The sequence below is a fragment of the Tetrao urogallus genome (assembly GCF_951394365.1).
Source record: "Tetrao urogallus genome assembly, chromosome: 1".
In the NCBI taxonomy this organism is placed as follows: Eukaryota; Metazoa; Chordata; class Aves; order Galliformes; family Phasianidae; genus Tetrao; species Tetrao urogallus.
In genome coordinates this window covers 59,260,001-59,275,745 of record NC_136813.1, presented here as the reverse complement: position 1 = coordinate 59,275,745, position 15,745 = coordinate 59,260,001, and the positions used below count along the sequence as shown (strand labels likewise).

Sequence of the window (15,745 nt, the reverse complement as noted above, 5' to 3'; positions counted from 1 at the left end):
AACCATGGAGCTGTTTTCAAATATTGTCCCTCGAACAGCTGAAAACTTCAGGGCCCTGTGCACGGGGGAGAAAGGCTTTGGATTCAAGAATACCACGTTTCGGCCTGGAAAGGACTTTTGTGAATCCTCCTTTCTAACCCCTTGAAACAGAAAGCACAGCTCTTCCATACATAGCATTGTCCATACATGGCAGAGCTCTGTTCCTCTCCTGTTGCTGATCTGCTCCTGTCACTGATCTGCTCCTAGCTTCCCTTTGGTGAGTTTGGCAGAGGGAACTTCACCTCTGCGGCACTCAGAGAGACCAGAAACTGTTCTGGGCTCTGGCAAGTTAATGGAGGAGCTACACCATGTATCTTCAGGACTTTTCCTGCCCAGCAGCCACAGCCCATTAGTTTCTGTTGCTTCTGCTCTGAGTCCTTATAGCACCAACTCTCTTAAAATCTCATCAGTTTTATGTACTGACTTGTTCCAACGGATGAGTTAAAAGAAAATGGATTTGCTGGAGGGTGTGACTGGCTGGCTGGGCTGCCTTCCAGGGCACTGCTCACTTTCCTGCAGCACTGCATGGATCCGGCCTGGAACTGGGCTTTTCCAGTTTTTGAATTTAGTAAGAGTAGCCAAAATCAACAGGGTTGTTGTCAGCACTGATGCCTCAAGCTTTCCCTACGCTTCTAGAGAGCATCCAGTTTTATTCTTGAAAAGCTATGACTTCATGGGAATGAATAGCATGCCCCAGACTTGCATGCTAGACTTCATTTCGTTGGTATCTGTTATCTGCCTGATGGCTTCTCTTTGACAGCTGTTTGGTTAGTAGGCTCTTTAGAGCCAGGATTCAGCCTTTCACAGCACCAGGAAGCTGAGCTCTTGACATGTTTTAGGCAGTGTTTGCACTGCCCAGGGGCCATGGCTGCATGTGCATGCTTGGCATGGCTGTGCAGTAGAGAATATGAAATGGGAGGCACTGGAAAAGTGAGAAAACTACCAGGACAGGACTATGCGATAGATCAGAAATGGGTGTGTGTGTTGGATTTACTATTTAGTAAGTGCATTCTCCTACTGTATCTTTGTACTTTGACTCCAGTTTTCTTGCTGTAGGGTCAAGGCTACTCAAACTCAGTTCTGTTGTGCTTTAAATTTGGAGCTCTTTCAAGGCTTGATTATAGACACAGCGGAGTAGAAGTCAACACTGTGTCAAGGACAGTTCCAAAATATCCTTTTCTGGTAGAAGAGAGAAGCAAAAATGATTATGTAATTCTAGTGATTTAGTTGCAGGCTTCTTTTAACTTTGTGTAGCATGGTATTTTACATCCTGTTACTGTATTTCCTACAGGTGAGTTCATAATTGGCCGTGTTATTAAAGCTATGAACAACAGTTGGCATCCGGAATGCTTCTGCTGTGATATCTGCCAACAAGTATTGGCAGATATTGGATTTGTCAAGAATGCTGGCAGGTGGGTCTTCACCCTTCCTTCTGTCACTGATCATGAGGAAAGTGAAATGAAAGTTGGGGGGGATGTAGAGGTTATGGTTCCTACAGCTTTCCTGCTGAGATGGAGTAACTGTAGTGTCTTTTATGAGAAGAAGTTCTAAGAATGCATCATAAAACTGAGAGTGGATATCTTAAAATATGCACATAGAATATTAACTACTGATCTACTTCTTCACCGGATGTCAAGTGTGTGTGTTGTACCTGGTGGTGTTTCAGGATTGGTAGGATACTGTGATAGACACTTAGAAATGAATCAGATGCAGAAGGATTGTCATTTTTAAATAGGTGTTTCTTTTTCCAGCATGGGTTCCCAATTTGAGTCCAGTTTATCACCATATTCATTAATGAATGCTCTCACTTCAGTGGTATCCTTCATGGATTTTTTAAAGTAGACTATGTAGCCATTGATTTCATACTTTTAATGTGATACACATAGTTATTTACAGAGTTGGGGCCAGTTTTGTCATCCAGCTTCCAATCTAAATGTTTACGAGTTTGAGGGTAAAGCATGAAATTGAAAGGAATTGAACAAACGATACTTCTGTGGTGACAGAAAGTAATATGCCTTCTTCTGAACTTGGCTTTGCCTACCAAAGAAGTTGTTTTAAAGCCTTTCTTCTACTCCACAAAAGAACTGATAGAAATGAGTTTCTATTAGATGCTTGATTTCTATTTTTTACCTAGTAACAGGTGCTGGTACTTACCTGTCTTCTTTTATGTCGTTGCAGACATCTCTGCCATCCCTGCCATAACAGGGAAAAAGCCAGAGGCCTGGGAAAGTACATTTGCCAGAAGTGCCACGCCATTATTGACGAGCAGCCCCTCATTTTCAAAAATGATCCCTATCACCCTGATCATTTCAACTGTGCAAACTGCGGGTAACTTGAGTTCCACGTGAGAAAACAGGAGAATGCTGGTTTTATTTGTTTCCCCACTTCCATGTTAAAGTGGAAACCAGTCCTGTACAGCAGGCAAAAGGGATGAGTTCTGAGTGCCTTGCTACTAGATACGTGTCTGGTTACGTCTCCTGGGGTGGTAGAATTGGACCTTGCATTCAAACAGCGGGTGATCTGTTGGGAAGTGAGGAAAGACTGTAATGTGCAGCACAGAGTCTCTTAGAAAATAGGAAATGTGGGCACAAACTTGCTTATGGCAGCAAAGTCATTGACATTATTTTTCTGCTATGAAGGGTAGAAAGGTGGTCTTTTTGGGCTGCTTCAGTCATTACCTTGCCTATGTTCTTTCTTTTCATTTGAGTTGCCCAGAGTATGCTTTTCTTTTAAGCTTTCTCTCACCTCATTTTGTCAGCTTCTGCAGCTGCGGAATACGTAGCTGCATGTTTCTACATCCCCCACTGATGCGTGGATCAGGGGGCATTGTAGGATGTAGCACACGTTATTTGTTGTTTATTTTGTACTGCAAAGGAAGCTATCATTTCAGGATCATAGCAGAGGCTGATTTGAAAAACAACAGTAGTATTGTGCCAGTGCTATTGTCAGCTTATGTTATTCTTTCTCTGCTGTTTGATATCATGGAGAAAATGCAGGGGAGTACATTTTCCTTTCAGTTACATTTATGTAAATCCAAGAAAGATACTGGTGCGAAGAGAGGCAGAATGCAAGCCAGGCATGACTACAGCTTTCTAACTGTGTGAAAAAAGTTCAGTAGCTATTTTCAGAGAGATTTGATGCATCCTGCATAGCAGGCTTTCCTTAGTTTTCTGTGGAATCCATCAGTCTTGTTTAAAAAAATAATCATATTGAACTGGCATATTTGATGCTGCTGAATACATTATTGTAGTAGAAATACAGTTCCTAAAACAAGTGCTCAAAATTAAATGATCTCTGCAGAAGCTCTTGAGTTGAACTTGTTCGGTTCCTTTCTTCATGCTCTCAATTAATGAATTTCTGAACAGGAAGGAACTTACTGCTGATGCTCGTGAGCTGAAGGGAGAATTATATTGTTTACCCTGCCATGACAAAATGGGCGTCCCCATCTGTGGAGCATGTAGAAGACCAATTGAAGGACGTGTGGTGAATGCTATGGGCAAACAGTGGCACGTGGAGGTAAACATCAGCTGACACGTTGTCTTTCACAAATGTAAATGTTAACTTACTTGACTGGAATGTCCTCGATCAGTTTCCATGAAAGGATTAGAAAAGTATGCAGCAGTGGTCAGCAAATGCATCTCCTAATCCCATTTTCAACCTTCTTGTGTCTGATCTTCCACTGAGAAAAGTCTTCTGCCTGCAGAGCTAAAATCAGTAGTCCAAGGAAGCATTGCAAGGTCCATGTAGGGGAAAATGTCATCAAGTGAGAAGCAGGAGATACAGAAAGGCCGTCAAGTTCTGTGACAAACGTAATGCTAGTGGGCATTGTGATATTTCTGTGGTTTCCATTTACTTGCCATGTAAATATTTCTAAAGCAGTTTAGGTGACAGTTCCTTTTTCAAGTCCATGTGCAAGATTTAGTCCTTAATCTTCCATTGAAGTTATGAAGATAAGCAGTCTTTGTTGTGAAATTCTCCTCCAGCAAGTGCTTTCTTCACAAGATGTATCAGTGGTGAAAATTATTTGATCTGACTTTATTCTGTCATTAATAACATATCAGAACCACCTCAGTGCATTTTTTTTTCTTTTTTGGAAGTTTTGGGTTGAAAAGTTAAAAGACAGTAAAAGGAATGTTATTTTAGTGATCTAAAGCACAAAACAAGTGGTAATTCTTATTTTCAAGATGGCGCAGTGACTCAGAAGGCTTTGGTCCTGTTCAATAGGGATTGTTTGTTTGCTTTCTCAAAAAAAACCCACCGTTATTTACAAGAAATCCAAAATAAATCCCTAATTTTCTTCATAGCATTTCGTTTGTGCAAAATGTGAGAAGCCATTCCTGGGTCATCGTCATTACGAGAGAAAAGGCCTGGCCTATTGTGAAACCCACTACAATCAGGTAAGGTTGCATGTTTTTGAAAACTGTAATTTTTAAACTCACCAACAGATTTTATGAATGGGAGATGGAAAGTGAGAGAGATTGTTTTCTTATGATCACCTGTGAGTATAAAGTTAACTAGTAGGTGTTCCACTGCAGGCAGTTTATATGGGTTTCTCTATAGGTAAGTTTTGCATTGAAAAAAGAAAACTGTGGGTAATTGATAAAGGAAAGCTGGGCTAATCAGAATGTAGTTGTTCTTCAAGCTTAGGGTTTCTTATGTTGAGCCGTTCCGAGCTTTTACACACCTCTAAGATCAGAGCAGCTGATGACACTCAGGCTTTCCCAAGAACATAAAGACCATTTGCCACTCAGGAGCTGTGGTTTAACACAAAGCCTTTGTGTAGCGTGGCCTTCCTTACAGCTGCAATTCGAAGTTGACTGTGTGTTAAGATAGACTGCATCAAGCAGCTCTGTCATCCACTTGCTGAAGACCAACAAAGACAAAATTTGTCAGAGGGCACCACCTAGTGACCAGGTGCATTTAAAGAAGAGATACATGGAGTTGCACCGTTTGCCTCCAGACTCCCTTGATTGTGCAGCCCAGCACCATAACGGATGGACCTTTCTTCTGTGGAAGCCAAGTGCAAGGTGTCACGTACACATCTTTGCTTGGATAAATCAGGGAGGATTGCATGTGGGAGTTGTAAGGCATCTGCTGATTACAGATGGATCCTAAATCTGTCAGTGACGAAGGGCAGGTGATTGAAATATTGCTGGCATCCCTGCAGACAATAAATGCCATGACATTGTTAGCAATAGCACTGCAGTCATGATAGAGCAAGAAAGTACACCGGGCAGGAGCTGTGTGTTGAAGGGATGTACAGATGTTCAGCTGGATGGTTACTAAAAGTGTGTGTGTGACTCTGCATTGCTGAATTTCAAACGTTCAGAATGAGGGAAACAGCAAAACAAAACCATATTCGTAGAGGGTCAAGGAGATGTAAGGAAATGTTTTCATCCTTAATATTATAAAGACTTCTTATGATAAGATGATGCAAGATTGAATTGAAAACCAAAATCAGACTTGCCATCGTTCTCCTTTATTTAAACTGAAATAAACAGGAAAGTGATTGAAATGCAGTTGAGAAATTACTGTCAATAAAATCATGACATTAAAAATTCATTGCTTCTCCTTCCTCTTCAGCTGTTTGGTGATGTGTGTTTCCATTGCAATCGTGTGATTGAAGGAGATGGTAAGCAGTTCTCTAGCTTTTTTCTTAACGATACGTTTTGATGAAAGTTCTTTCTAAAAGTGGAAGGAAGGTCCTTTGTTGAATCCCTCACTGCTCCCATTAAAGCACAAGGAAGAAACTCAAATAGATGTGATTAGTCAGAGGCCAAAGGGGAAGAAGACCTTACAGCAGGTGTTCCATGATGATGGAAGATCAAACAGGAGCTAAAGAGAACTGTGGTCAGCTGGAAACCTTTTAGTAATAACCAAAGGCCAGGGATGTTGAGAGATTCCGGTCGTGAGTGGTGTTCCCCAGGGGTCGGTGCTGGGGCCTGTCCTCTTCTATATCTTTATTGATGACCTCGATGAGGGCATCGAGTGCACCCTCAGTAAATTCGCAGATGACACCAAATTGGCTGGAAGCGTGGATCTGCCTGGGGGTAGCGAGGCCCTACAGTGGGATCTGGACAGGCTGGAGAGCTGGGCTGAAGCCAATAGGATGAGTTTCAACAAGGCCAAATGCCGGGTCCTGCACTTCGGCCACAACAACCCCAGGTGACGCTACAGGCTTGGGGTGGTGTGGCTGGAGGACTGCGTAGAGGAAACGGACCTGGGGGTATTGATTGATGCTCGGCTGAACATGAGCCGACAGTGTGCCCAGGTGGCCAAGAAGGCCAATGGCATCCTGGCTTGCATCAAAAACAGTGTTGCAAGCAGGAGCAGAGAGGTGATTGTTCCCCTATATTCAGCACTAGTGAGGCCGCACCTCGAGTACTGTGTCCAGTTTTGGGCCCCTCACTGCAAGAAAGATATTGAGGCCCTGGAACGTGTTCAGAGGAGGGCAACAAAGCTGGTGAGGGGTCTGGAACACAGGCCATATGAGGAGAGGCTGAAGGAGCTGGGAATGTTCAGCCTGGAGAAGAGGAGGCTCAGGGGAGACCTCATTGCTCTCTATAACTTCCTGAAGGGAGGTTGTAGTGAGCTGGGGGTCGGCCTCTTCTCTCGTGTCATTAGTGATAGGACCAGAGGGAATGGCTTCAAGCTACGGCAGGGGAGATTCAGGCTGGACATTAGGAAGTATTACTTTTCAGAAAGGGTGGTCAGGCACTGGAATGGACTGCCCAGGGAGGTGGTGGAGTCACCGAGCCTGGGGGTGTTCAAGGAAAGGCTGGATGTTGTGTTGAGGGACATGGTTTAGTGGGAGCTATTGGGAATAGGTGAACGGTTGGACTGGATGATCTCTTAGGTCTTTTCCAACCTTGGTGATTCTATGATTCTATGCACAGGAGGCTTCCTGTCCCCACCAGCTTTCAAAAGGGACACGTACAACTGTGAGGATGACCACATAGGCATCTCCTCGAGTGAATTTAGGGATCATGACTTAGATTTGGGAAAATATTTAGATACTGAACAATTGAGGTGGACTTTGTGAGGGATTTTTTTGTTTTTAAGTGCCTACCTTCCATTGTTTCAGTTTGGTTCCTGGAGATATTCACCTATCTGTCACAGGCACCTGTCTTTTGAAAATAGAGGCTGATAATAATTTCACAGAACCAGGAAGGAATTGTACCTGAAAAGATCTGGGAAGCCATAACTGGAAGCGCCTCAATTTTGAGGAGGAGTGATTGTTTTGTAGGCTTTTTGGACTATCATCAATGATAAAATGCCATAAGGCAAATCATTCCACGTGCAGTCACATTATTTTGTTCCTAGCTACACGTGCCTGAAGTAAACACTGTAACACATCTTAGCCTCACCTAAGCCAAAGCCATTCTCGAAGTGGGAGGAAGCCTCTGCTACATGAAAGGAGCCATAAAGTAGTTCACAGCCATGTAAATACAGGGTGAGACCTACATTCCAGAAATGTGCTTTCCCCACACTTTGGGACTGGACTCTACCTGCAGAACAACAGTCCAGAAGCGCTGTCCTCTGCACTGAGATCCTGAATGAAGAGAGCTGGGGCTTGGGGTGAATGAGTAAATGCAGCCTTGTCTGATCTTCACATCTCTGTGTGTTGTCATGTCATGCCATATAATCTGACTCTCGATATTGTACATTTCAATCACTGAACTGAATATGAAGTAGTAATTATTTTCATTGTGCATCCTCAATTATTCTACATTTCTTCTTTCATTTCTACACACAAATTTGACACTGCTGTCACAAATGATGAGTATCCAATTTTGTTTTTCCTCTCTGTCTGGTGAAACAAACTCTTGTGGCAGCAGTTTTTTAAGAGACTGCATTATTGATTGAGATCTCTTGTAAGCAGACTTTCCTTTGACTGGTATTATGTTGGCAAGCAGCGGAAGAAATATAAGCATATGTGGATGTGATTGCCCCGTAGTGTGGGAAAAGAAGTTTGGCTTTACAAAGTTCTGGTTCTGTTTGCTGCTGACTAAATGTAAGAGAAGAACATTGTCCTGAGTCATAGAACTGTAGCATCTTAGAATGGCCTGGGTTGAGAAGGACCACAGCGATCATCTGGTTTCAACCCTGCTGCTATGTGCAGGGTCACCAACCAGCAGACCAGGCTGCCCAGAGCCACATCCAGCCTGGCCTTGAATGCCTGCAGGCATGGGGCATCCACAGCCTCCTTGGGCAACCTGTTCCAGTGCGTCACTGACCTCTGTGTGAAAAACTTCCTCCTAATATCTAACTTAAACCTCCCCCATCTCAGTTTAAAACCATTCCCCCTTGTCCTGTCACTATCCACCCTCGTAAAAAGCCGTTCCCTTTCCTATTTATGCACTCCCTTCAAGTATTGGAAGGCCACAATGAGGTCTCCCCAGAGCCTTCTCTTCTCTAGCTGAACAAGCCCAGTTCCCTCAACCTTTCTTCGTGGGAGAGGTGCTTCAGCCCCCTGATCATTTTAGTGGCCTTCCTCTGGACCAGTTCCAAGAGCTCCGCATGGAGCTTTAGAACCTTAGTCAGAATCCTTGATCTATGGTTGGAAACAGAAGCAACATTTGGCAGGGAAAGGTGCCAAGGTATACTGGAAGAGAGGAGTAACTGAAAATTGAGGTACAGAACAAAAAGAAGACACTTCCTCTCCAAAGCAGAGCTGCGTGCCCTCTGTGCGACGGCTTTATCATGGCTTGAGTCCCACTGTGCAACAATCAGGTGTGCCTTCCAGGTCTTGCCTCGTTATTGTTGCAGACCTTAATGCTTGCTACAAGATTCAAATGATTGTTTTTCACATTTCACAAACATTTGAGCTTAACTGTTACTTTTTTTGGTAATGCTAATGATTTACTCTTTTTTTTTTCCTTGCTCTAGTTGTATCTGCTCTGAATAAGGCATGGTGTGTGAACTGTTTTGCTTGTTCAACCTGCAACACTAAGTTAACGCTCAAGTAAGTCAGTCCATAGGTGTGATGCCTTCAAACCATATCAGTGGTTCTCTTTACAATATTGGATGTTGCTGTAGGTTTAACTGTTACAGTACAAAAGCCGTCGGAACAACACTGAGACAATGTGCCTGTGCCTTCTTCTTGCTCTATTTACTGATTTACATCTCTTTCAGCTGCCCGTTCCGTTCTTCCTTCAGTTCAGTCTTCTTAATTCTTGTCCTTTTTCGTCCTTTATTTTTTCCGCCTTTAACTCTGAAGAGATAAGTTTGTTGAAATTGATCTGAAACCTGTCTGCAAACACTGCTATGAGAAAATGCCAGACGAATTTAAGCGACGCCTTGCCAAACGGGAACGTGAAGCGAAGGAGAAAGAGAAGCAGAAAAAGAAAAAGCCCATCTGTTTGTAAACTGTTTTTCTTCTCACCACCACCTGTGCTCCTTTCTTCTTTGGTCAGTGCTACAGATGCTTTTACTTACAGTTTTTGCATGCGTCCATGCTTCACAGCCAAATATTTTTCACAAAGCTGCAACTTGAAATACTGTTATGTTATTATTTTAAGCTTAGTTTGCTTAGCAATACAGCTGAGTTTGAAAGATTTTTTCAGAGACACGGTTATAAATGGGGCATAACTCAGAGTATTTCAGTCACGGTCTGCAATGTGTATAAGCTTCTGAAAGTAATTTCATACCTATGTATAAAGTGCAGTTGCATTTTTTTTGTCTGCATGCATTTAATACAACCTTTATTTTGTTCAGGATCCCTTCCACTAAGACTTTGTTTTCTTGCTATGTCATTTTAGAAATAAATTTGTGGAGTTTGATATGAAGCCTGTCTGCAAAAAGTGCTATGAGAAGTTTCCTCTAGAGCTGAAGAAAAGACTGAAGAAATTAGCTGAAACTGTGGGAAGGAAGTGAAGACTTCTTCTGCTCTCCCCTTTCCTTACGAAAATGTTGTATCTGTTACTCGGGAGGGACTCTGAGGCTGTAATCAGACAACAGATCACAGTGCGTGCCTTTCATCTTGAAATTCTCCATTCTCTCTGTGAGTACACGTACAAATACAGATTTGTTGATAAACAGACCACGCTTCTGTCAACTCACCTGAGAGGTTTCTGACCCTGATCATGCACCCATACAAGAGGGCCATTGAGCACAGTAATCTCTGAGGAATTTTAGATTGAGAAAATATGCTTGTGAGTACCTGCAAAAGCGCATTGTGCAAACAGGCCCAACGTTATGGGCATGCAGTGTCATTTATATTAATGAAAATATCAGCATGCAAATGAAGCATGCATACAAAATTCCCCGTGGCCTGGGCAAGAAACCAAACATACCTCATTTCCCGGAAAACAGAATGCTTAGATTTCAGGTCCAATAGTCCCACTGAGGAGCCTTGTTGAAGGTGGTTTGAAAAGTACCGCATTTCTAAACGCAGTCACTGTACAAATGACCTGCTTCCCATAGTTTGTACTTAACGCTGAATCTCTGTACATCAGCCTTAGCATGAAATGTCTGTATGAAGTCTAATTCCCACTGCAAGAAACAAGGATACTCAGATCTACTTGAATTTTGCTGTATTCCATTCAGAATAACACATTAACTTTTATATAAGCTTTTGCCTTTGATTTACTTTTTGTGCCTTATTCTGCCGGACCATATGTAACAGTGTTCCATTCAATATATATCTATAGTTTTATTTTTATTTCTTATTTTTGTGCAGATACTCTGTATGAGGTATTTTCAAAAGATAACAAAATTTGCCTTAATTATCCAGGATGCAAGAGGAACTTTGCTTCGGGTGTGAACACCTGAGGTTGAAGTTTAGCTTCTAGGCTTCCCTGACTTCTGGAACAGCAATGAAAATGCGTATTTGAGTTAACTGGCAATATTACTTTTACACTGTGAGTGTAAATATGTGAAGTTTGATCCTACTGGGATCTGTTTCTTCAGCCATCTTCAAGAACTGTGCTCACAAATCGTCAGAATTCACTGTAGTGTGCTTGTGATTGCTTTATACTGTTGACTTCTGTCCATGAAAGTTTGCTTTTCTCTTTTCTGTCAACAATACCATTACTTAGGAATTCTTGATGGTACTGTTATCAAGTATGCAAACCTTTTTTTTTTTTTTCATATTAGAAACACAATTTTTATATAATTACTTCATAGCAAGCAAAATTTTCTTTCCTGTTTATGGAAAAACAAATGCTTTGGAACATCTTTCCAGTGTCATCAATAAAGGCTAACGTTATTAAAACCTGTATCACCTCTTTTATGTGAGTACTGGAGATGGGTGGAAAAGCATCTAGGCAGCCTTCCTTCACTATGCTTCTACCTGTGCCTATCTATGTAAAACTCTTTTACTGTCCTGACTTAGAGGAGACATCTGCCTGTCCTAGAAATGCACTTTAGTTTTTAGGTTTAAAAAATGAATTATCATTTGTTTCATAACCAACAGCTCGATTCTTCTGGATATTTTCTGAGTGGCACTGTCACCAGGTTTTCTGAAAGAAAGTAAGTTCAAAAGCACATCTTCCTCCCAGATTTTGCTCTCTACTCTTTTCACTGTAGTGTAACTTTCCTCCCAGACTTCCACTTTAGTGCTAGGTAGGGTATTTTTTACTTCGTGATTTATACAGTTATCCCATGCAATAACAGTTCAGGAGCAGAATGCAGTCATTGCTGTGTTCATGACTGAAAATTCCCCCCCCAAAAATGTATGTAAGAAGCGTAATAGTAACACTGTTGAGATTTTGGACTGTGACATGGATTCAGCCCATCAGTAGTCAACAATGGTTCCTTTACATTGTAATTCAGTTCAAGTGTGTTTGTTTTATTTTGCTTTTCCACATTATGCTGACCATATGCACAGCCTCACTGCTGAGAGAGCTGGGAACAATCCCTAACTTGAGGCTGCACAGTAAGCTCTGCCTCGCAAGGTTACATCCACACCTCACTCACAGTGTGTAGCCATCAGTCTCCCCTGGGCTCTGTGGCAGTCCTGGGGCCCTAACACAATGTTTTCTGCTCTTTCTTCAAGTTACTGATAGTGAACACGATGTGCAGTAGCAGCAAGGCAGTGGTTTCTGTGGCATTAACACAGGTGTGTTTGAGACCCCACAAATAGCATCAAGGCTGTCTTGGGGCTTCAAAGCCTGTTGCATCCCATAAAGATTTCAGAAGGAAGGGACTGTCAGGTAGTCCAAACATCTGCTCCAGGCAAGTGTGACTTTCAAAGCTTCATCAGTACTACAAGTTTTACCTAGCCAAGTTCTGAGCATCTCCAAGGAAGAGATGATTTCACAGGCCTCTGTGGGCAATAGTTCCAGTATTTAATGACCTTCGTGATGAAGTTTTTTTCCTGTATTCTTGTTTTCCCAGTGGAATGTTGCTCAAATTCACACTGCTCACTCAGCAGCTGTCTTCAGAGTAAACTGTCATTGAAGTAATACCCATGGATATTGTCATCAAGAGCATTAATTAAAAGAAGTGCAAAACAGAGCCAGGGAGCGAGCTAGCAATTAGGCAGCCTGGACAATTACAGGTCTGGTGTTGAAGTTCACTTCCTGGCCCGTCAGTACTGTAAATATTTCACATAGATGTACGTGCTTTGAGGCTGATTTTATTACAAGAAAGACATTGAGACCCTGCAGTGTGTTCAGAGAAAGACAGCGAAGCTGTGAAGAGTCTGGAGCACAAGTTTTACAGGGAGCAGCTGAGGGAAGTGGGGTTGTTCAGTCTGGAAAAGAGGATGCTCAGGGGAGACCTTATCACTCTCCTGATAAAGTGATGAACCGAAAGGAGGTTGTGGCGAGGTAAGGATTGGCCTCCCAGAGATAGGATGGGAGGGAATGGCCTCAAGTTGCACCACGGGAGGTTCAGATTGGATATTGTTAAAAATTCATCCTCAGAAAGAGTGGTGAAGCAGTGGCACAGGCTGCCGGGGAGGAGATGCAGTCACTGTTCCTGGAGATGTTCAACAACTGTAGATGTGGCACTGTCACATCCCGCCCACAAGAGGAGGGGAAAGGTGACCAGATTCATGAATACCCCCAGCTAGATTAAGGCAGAACAATGCACAGATTTCACAATACATCAACTTTAATGAAAATCTACGTCCTACAATTATCCCATAATACTGGCACTCTACCAGAGCACTTTAGAAAGCCCAGGGGAGGTACCTGCAGGAGGAAGGACCTGCGCCTAAAGCCTTTCTGCCTCTGGCAGCTGCAAGCCCTGTGCTCAGTTCCTATCGAGGTAGTCAGTGTTGCTTGGGTACAGCAGCAGCCGTAGGGCTTAGCAGTGGTGGGCGGGGTGCATTTGTGATTCTCTCCCCATGAGTGAGACTTCACTAACTTGCAGCTTGGTGGCCCCACTTTGCTTAGAACCGGCAGAAAAAGAGATCAGCCCTTCCAGTGAGCAGCAGCCAGGACTCCCTGGCAGGAACTAAAGCACGGGGCGGCGCCGGTGCTCAGAACCACAAAACTCCGAACATCGCTTTTTAAGCCCCGTCTTCTGGGTTGGCGCATCTCGCCATCTTACAAGCTGCTTCGGACAGAAACCAAGTATTTCTGCTACTCGCGGTGCCTGGAACCCAGAGCTCAAAACTCGTCGTCTATGAATCCAAACAATAAGGCCTGATCGGCGGCTGGCGGGTGACGCTGACATTCGCGGTGACGCAGCACGTCCTTACAGGTGAGGAAAGCACCTCAGCACGGCCTCGCGCGGCGCTGTTTCCTAAGACCGCTCGAGGGCGGACAGGCTGAGGACGGCACCGGCGGCGCGCCGAGCGGAAGCCCGCGCCGAGCGGCGTCACGCTCCGCAACTCAGATTCCCGCCGCCGCGACACCCAACCGCGCACCAGCCGCTCACACTGCGCGTGCGCCGTGCGCGCGTTCGGCGCGTGCGCCGCCCCACGCCGGGACTGTGACGTCGCGCGTCGCCGCGATCGGCCGCGGAGGGCGTTGCGGCGTGTGTGGAGCGGGAACTTGCGTAGCGTACGAGTGCCGGCCTTCCGCCGCTTGCTCTTTCTCGTGGTGAGGCTCGGCGCGGTTACCGACGACGAGCGCCGGCCGGACGGCCGGGCTCGGCGCCATGCTACGACGCACGAAGCCCGAGGTGGAGAGATACGTCGCCTCCGTGCAGGCCGCCGCCTCCTCTCCTAGAGAGGTGAGTGCTCGGGGCCCGGCCGGCAGCGCCGGCGGCGCTCCCGCGGCCTGCCCGGGGCCGCGGTGTGGTCCGCTCCCCGCCCGCCGCGTCCTTCCACTCCTCCCGCGGGTGCCGGGCCCGAGGGGTGTCCGCGGGCTTTGCCGGGGCCCGGGATGGCCGTCGGGGGCCGTCGGGCCCGGTGCGCGGGAAAGGCGCCGGGCTGCCCGGCCGGGCGGCGCTTTGCGGCCTCCTCCGTCGGGTACGGGGCGGGGGGGTCGTGGCGTTCCCGCTGCCGGGTGCTCTGGTGAGTCAGAGCTTGCTGAGGGGCTCGTGGAGTCGTGTGGGTGGGGAGTCGAAGCCGAGGGAGGCTGCTGGGAGGGAGGCCGCGGATATACTTCCTTGGAAGCGTGGTTTGCTACCGCTGCGCGCCTCTTGAAGCTGGTGAGCCCTCGGTAACTTCCGAAAGAGCGCAGCGGCGTGGTGAAGTACGGATCCATCCTGTTCTGTGGGAATAGAATGGCGTGGGTTGAAAAGGGCCACCATGATCATCTAGTTTCAACCCCGTGCTCTGTGCAGGATCGCCAGCCACCAGACCAGGCTGCCCAGGGCCACATCCAGCCTGGCCTTGAATGCCGGCAGGGACGGGGCATCCACAGTCTCCATGGGCAGCCTGTTCCAATGCGTCACCACCTTCTGTGTGGAAAAACTTCTTCCTTATATCGAACCTAAATCTCTCCCATCTCAGTTTAAAACCATTCCCCCTTGTCCTGTCACTATCTATTCCCCCCCACATCCACATTCCCCCTCCTGTTTATATGCTCCCTTCAAGTACTGGAAAGCCCCAATGAGGTCTCGCCAGAGTTCCCGAGCTTCCAGCCTTCCCTCTCTTGAGGAAGCCAAATAGGGAATGCAGTCTGTTAAGCTTCTGAATTTCTTTGGTGTGTTGTGTGGCTGTTATTCCCATCTGTGTGAGACAGCGTTGTGAAACGTCAGTAATAAGAGAGGGAGTGGTGGGGGGAAATAGCTTTGCTGCTGTGCGTTAGTAACTGGGCAGGCAGATGATTCCCTGCTATCTGGAAAATGGTGTGCAGGTCACGGTGAGCTGACTGATGAGGTTCATAGGAGCAGTTTCATCCGGAAAGGTCCCGCTCTGCTGCTTTGGATTGGTTTTATTGCAGACGTGGAATATTCAGCAGTTGTGTAATGTGAATGCACACCGTGATGCAGCAGGGCCTTGATGTGAGTGTAAGGCCCGCATGAATCCTCCTTTTGATCTTCTTCAACAGCAGCGGAGTTGTCCCTTCACTGTGTTTGGTTGATTTTGATGCTGTTTAGGCAGCACAATGTTGAATGTATCGCTGCTAAATTTGGAGATAATCTTCAACAGTGTTGGTATTCTTGTGGAGCTCAGCGAAAAAATATTGCCTCTCCTTTAGTAGTGCTCAAGGCCAACTGCTGCGGGCTTGGTTTCATGTTTTCAGTGATGCTTGTAACTGGCTGTATAGCACAGTCAGTGATGGAAGTAGTTACTGGTTTTTCTGCAGTGTTGATTTTGGAGGGGAGGGTTGTACGAGGCTGTAAGCATTTCTTTTGAAGTTTC

The 15,745-nt window shown here is 45.3% G+C and overlaps 3 protein-coding genes across 3 annotated transcripts in view; all 3 read left to right on the top strand.

Moving 5' to 3' along the window:
- LOC306951804 (E3 SUMO-protein ligase RanBP2-like) overlaps positions 1 to 145 on the top strand; it is a gene marked incomplete at both ends in the record, with an annotated part of 54,933 nt that extends 54,788 nt beyond the window's left edge. The window contains one exon of the mRNA XM_079542356.1: positions 39 to 145. Within this exon, the coding sequence (XP_079398482.1) occupies positions 39 to 145 (107 nt within the window). The remainder of the gene's footprint in view (positions 1 to 38) is intronic.
- Positions 146 to 903: 758 nt separating this feature from the next.
- LOC306951708 (LIM and senescent cell antigen-like-containing domain protein 1) lies at positions 904 to 9,407 on the top strand (the record flags this gene model as incomplete). The annotated part of the gene is made up of 8 exons (XM_079542236.1): positions 904 to 1,039; positions 1,331 to 1,451; positions 2,218 to 2,367; positions 3,405 to 3,555; positions 4,344 to 4,436; positions 5,623 to 5,671; positions 8,929 to 9,004; positions 9,260 to 9,407. 8 exons carry the CDS (start codon positions 904 to 906, stop codon positions 9,405 to 9,407), a joined length of 924 nt encoding a protein of 307 aa, XP_079398362.1.
- Positions 9,408 to 14,091: 4,684 nt separating this feature from the next.
- Positions 14,092 to 15,745, top strand: part of LOC306951446 (E3 SUMO-protein ligase RanBP2-like) — a gene marked incomplete at both ends in the record, with an annotated part of 28,544 nt that continues 26,890 nt past the window's right edge. Inside the window, one exon of the mRNA XM_079541948.1 lies at positions 14,092 to 14,166. Coding sequence (XP_079398074.1) covers positions 14,092 to 14,166 — 75 coding nt within the window. The remainder of the gene's footprint in view (positions 14,167 to 15,745) is intronic.